At 35.1% G+C, this 4,273-nt stretch overlaps 2 protein-coding genes across 2 annotated transcripts; both read left to right on the top strand.

Annotated features, from left to right (window-relative positions):
* The first annotated feature begins 1,411 nt into the window (after window positions 1-1,411).
* LOC105259136 (zinc finger BED domain-containing protein 4) lies at window positions 1,412-1,906 on the top strand. Its single transcript, XM_025407310.1, is given in 3 exon segments — window positions 1,412-1,691; window positions 1,757-1,851; window positions 1,853-1,906. Coding segments are annotated over 3 exon segments (333 nt in total). The 5' UTR covers window positions 1,412-1,507.
* Window positions 1,907-2,031: 125 nt separating this feature from the next.
* LOC112637476 (zinc finger BED domain-containing protein 4-like) lies at window positions 2,032-3,863 on the top strand. The gene is made up of 4 exons (XM_025407282.1): window positions 2,032-2,197; window positions 2,318-2,848; window positions 3,290-3,750; window positions 3,843-3,863. Exons 1-4 carry the CDS (start codon window positions 2,032-2,034, stop codon window positions 3,861-3,863), a joined length of 1,179 nt encoding a protein of 392 aa, XP_025263067.1.
* The last annotated feature ends 410 nt before the right edge of the window (window positions 3,864-4,273 follow it).

Raw genomic sequence — 4,273 nt, 5'->3', positions numbered from 1 at the left:
TTTCGAAAAAAACACCTTAATGAATCTCAAAGGGCTCGAGACGCCCAGCAAAAAAGGTCCTATGGTCCGACCTCCTATCTCCGATAGTTTAAGAGTTATAAAAAAAAAGGCAAAAGTTACTTAAAAATAAAATTTTTATAACTTTTAAACTATCGGAGATAGAAGGTCGGACCATAGGACCTTTTTTGCAGGGCGTCTCGAGCCCTTTGAGATTCATTGAGATTCATCAATATTTTTTCGAAATATGAATTTTTCGATTTTTTTTTTTTTTTTTTTTTTCCGCCGCGGGAGTTTGTCCTAGAGACTCGGGACCAACGCCGTTCGACGCAAGTCGACACTTTCCCACGAATTCCTCTATACGACGTTCCAGGACTTCGCGTTTTCGAGTTATAGCCGTTTCAAAAAAAATTTTCGAGTTATGCATACAGGTTGACGTGAACATATTGGTAGAGTACATCCGGGAAGGTCCGGTCAAAATTAGGGATGTGCCGGATATCCGGTAACTATCCGGTATCCGGTCTATCCGGCCTGGCCGGATATCGTAACAAAATTTTATATTTAAAATTGGCACCATTACCGATAATTTAGAGACGCAGAGTCCTCTATGAACAAAGCTAATCATTTGCTATCAAGTTATCCCTCTGCAGATTAGTGAAGGGCATTAGTGTTTTTCTATTGTTTCTAATCTAATCTAACCTACGAAAAGAAGAAGAAAATTTAATTTAATTATAAACAAAAAATGGCACAAAAATCCTTAGTATGGAAATTTTTTAAAATATTGTTATAGTCCGAGAGACTATAACTTATTTTACCATTATAATAGAATATATAATAGAACATTCGCGAACCGCGCAAAACCGCCATCTCAGCAAACCACGCGCGAGAACGCTCGCCGGAAACGCGAAAGACGCTAACGAAGGGATTCGACTTTGAACCTCCTTCGCTTGCATTTGGACTTTGGACGCCACGAAGAACCCCCATGACCATACATGGTCATGTCGCTAGGCGATCCCCTCCAAAACACCCTCGAAACCGAGGAAATAAAAACCGTCCACCGCGAATCCGCGGCGGACAGTCGTTAATTATAAATCAAACAACAACTAGTACGAGATCGAGGGCTAACTGCGATACTGTGTAACGATTCACTCAAAGAATTATAAAACGCTCTAAATCTAAAACGAGGCGACACAGGAAAGGACGACAAAAGGACAGAAGGCTTGTTAAGAAATCGACTAGAAATAAAGTATGAGAATCTATTTGTGAAATAAAACTCTTATAATAAAAGAATCGCTGTTACGATCCGAGGATCCGAATCGTTTCTCCCGGCTACCCCACACCCTGTGCCGCACCGGGCACAACAATATATAAAGATGATGAAAAAAAGGCGGAATGTTTACTTTGTGAATCATCGCAACAAAAAATTGTGAGAGGAAAATCTCCCAAATTATTTTCCACAAAGCCTTTGTGGAATCATTTAAAAAGCAAACATCCATCAACAATTAAAAATATGGATGGAAATGGAAATACAAATGATGTCGAAACTGATGGACCAGCTTTAAACTTGAATTCTCCACCATCGACATCGATCTCACAATCAAAATCTTATCAGCCTACTCTGCAATATTTAATTAAGAAAAAAGAAATGTGGTCTTTGGATGATCCAAAAGCCTTGAACATAACCAAAAAGATCTGTGAGTATTTTTTAATTTTTATATATAAGTAAGTAACATTAACATCAATTAATGCTACATTTTAGGCGAAATGATGGCTCTTGATGCTGAACCATTCGCACTAGTTGAACGAAAAGGATTTCAAAGGTTGATGAATTACTTAGCACCGCAGTATCCATTACCTTGTAGAACATATTTTTCCGAAAAAATTATGCCATATCTCTATAAAAATTTAAAAGCATATATTAAAGAAAAATTAATTACTGCGAAGAACATATCATTCTCAACCGATATTTGGACTAGTCCAGCAAATAACGAATCATTCATAAGCCTGACAGCTCATTTCATTCGAAGTGACGATATGAATAGAGAAATACTTGTACTCAGCGCGAAACACTTTCCTGGCAGTCATACTGGTTCCAATATCGGCCAGATATTAAATGATGTGATGGAAGAATGGCAAATAAGTTCTAGTCAAATTCATCTCATTTTAAGGGATAATGCTTCTAACATGATTATAGGAACTGGTACGCATTTTTATTTTTAAGCAATTTTAATATATAGTATTCGTTTCGTAAAAATGGAGCTATGGAATACGGTTGACTAATTGATTTAAAATTATAGATATTGTGTATTTTATTTTACAGATATGTTAGGAGAGAGTGTAGGATGTTTTATTCACACTTTACAACTTGTAATTCACGATTGCATTTTTAAAAATCGAAATTTCGTTGAAATTTTGGGAAAATGTCGGAAAATTGTTGGATACTTTAGCCATTCTTCACTCGCCTGCTCAAAACTCAAAAACATACAAGAAAGTTTGAAATTGCCAGTTCATAAGTTAATTCAAGATGTTAGCACTCGATGGAACGCTACATTTTATATGTTGTCAAGGCTTCATGAACAACGGCAAGCGGTAACTGCATATGCTGCGGAGAAAGACATTCCAAGCCTTTCGGCTATACAATGGAATATGGTAGAAAACGTTATACGTGTTCTCCAACCATTTGAAGAAATGACTAAAATAGCCAGTTCAGATTTTGAGACAATTGGATATGTTATTCCGGCAATTGTTACTCTACACTCGTATCTTTCAAAACGACAAAGAGATACTGGAGTAGTGATGTTGAAAGAAGATCTCAAAAAAGCTATGGAAGAACGATTTCTAAATCCTATAGGTATTCCTATATTACATTTGTAGTGATATGGTTTGCTCGCGTTTTGTTTTCTTGGTAAATCCTAAACATTTCTTTTCAATTGCCTTAAATAGATTAATGCATTTAGATATAACTGAATTACTTTGTGGAACTAAGGCTTAAGTGCATATAAATCCATTGCAGATTAAATTCGAGTAAATCTTTTAATTACCTTAAGTAAATTGATATTGTTAATTGTAACTAGATTTTTTCGTAGAACTAAGGTTTAAATGTATAGTCTTAAGTTAGTTTGTAAAGAGAAATGAATTTTAATAAATCAATCTAGTTTTGTCTTTTGTCGAAAGAAGAAGTCTTTTCCTTTCTATTATAAAAACTTATTACACATTGTTTATTACTTTAATGAATTCCCATTATTATTTTTTCTTTGAAATAAATAATTGTATTTTCTATTGTTATATGTAGGACTCAATGTCAAGGATCAAAAATGTTTTGTGCTCGCTACCGTATTAGATCGAAGATTCAAAACAAAATTTTGTTCAGACGAAAATAAAGCCAAACAGTGGATTGTTGAAGAATTACTAGAAATGAATAAAGGAGTGACTAATGATACCGAAAATAGTACGCAGAGTCATAACGTCAGCCCTTCTCAAAGACGAGATGTCATAGGTGAAACACACGAAGATATTTGGAAGTGTTTCGACGAAATAGTAAATAATTCAAAATCTGATACTGATAATAGTCTTGATGATTCATTAATCAAAACATCGCTTGTAAGACAACCAAGTGACAGAAGTAAAAAGAAAACAGCTGTCTACAATGCTGAGCTAGCGAAATACCTCATGATACCACTGTCGCCTAGAAATGAGGACCCTTTAATATGGTGGAAAACACATGCTCTGGAATATCCTAATCTAAAAAGTTTGGTTATAAAATACCTAAGTGCTCCTCCTTCTTCTGTCGATTCAGAAAGACTTTTTAGTGCGGGAAAGTTAGTTTATTCTGATAATCGAAACAGATTGTCACCGCAGAATGCTGAAATGTTATTGTTCATCATGAAAAATTTACTAATATTAAATTACAATTTTTGATAATTCTTATGCAAATAAAATATAAAATAACATAATTAAATCGGATACTTTTCTTGGTTTTTTTATTATTACCTTGTATCCGGCAAATATCCGGCAATCCGGCCGGATATTTAGTCTACCGGATATTCGGCGGGGTATCCGGTATCCGGTATTATATTATTTCCGGATATCCGATATCCGGTATCCGGCAAATTTACTATCCGGTACATCCCTAGTTAAAATTGGATGATTTTAAAATTTTTATTGAGAAATTTATATAGAGAAACTTAAGAAAAAAAGGAAAGAGTGAAGGAGAGGGAGAGGGTTCGGGGGGCGAAGCCCCCCGATATAAGAAAAAAAGTGTAGGAGGGAAGGGGGG

Source organism: Camponotus floridanus, unplaced genomic scaffold (assembly GCF_003227725.1).
Source record: "Camponotus floridanus strain SB8 unplaced genomic scaffold, Cflo_v7.5 scaffold17, whole genome shotgun sequence".
NCBI lineage: Eukaryota > Metazoa > Arthropoda > Insecta > Hymenoptera > Formicidae > Camponotus > Camponotus floridanus.
The sequence above is the reverse complement of the archived record's forward strand: the minus strand, read 5'-3'. Positions and strand labels throughout refer to the sequence as shown.

Bases quoted from the DNA above. Each gene is read 5' to 3' on its own strand.
- LOC112637476 (XM_025407282.1), top strand. From the start codon at position 2,032: ATGAATAGAGAAATACTTGTACTCAGCGCGAAACACTTTCCTGGCAGT. The intron at 2,198-2,317 runs GTACGCATTTTT...TTTATTTTACAG, and splicing joins TAACATGATTATAGGAACTG to ATATGTTAGGAGAGAGTGTA. The intron at 2,849-3,289 runs GTATTCCTATAT...TGTTATATGTAG, and splicing joins ACGATTTCTAAATCCTATAG to GACTCAATGTCAAGGATCAA.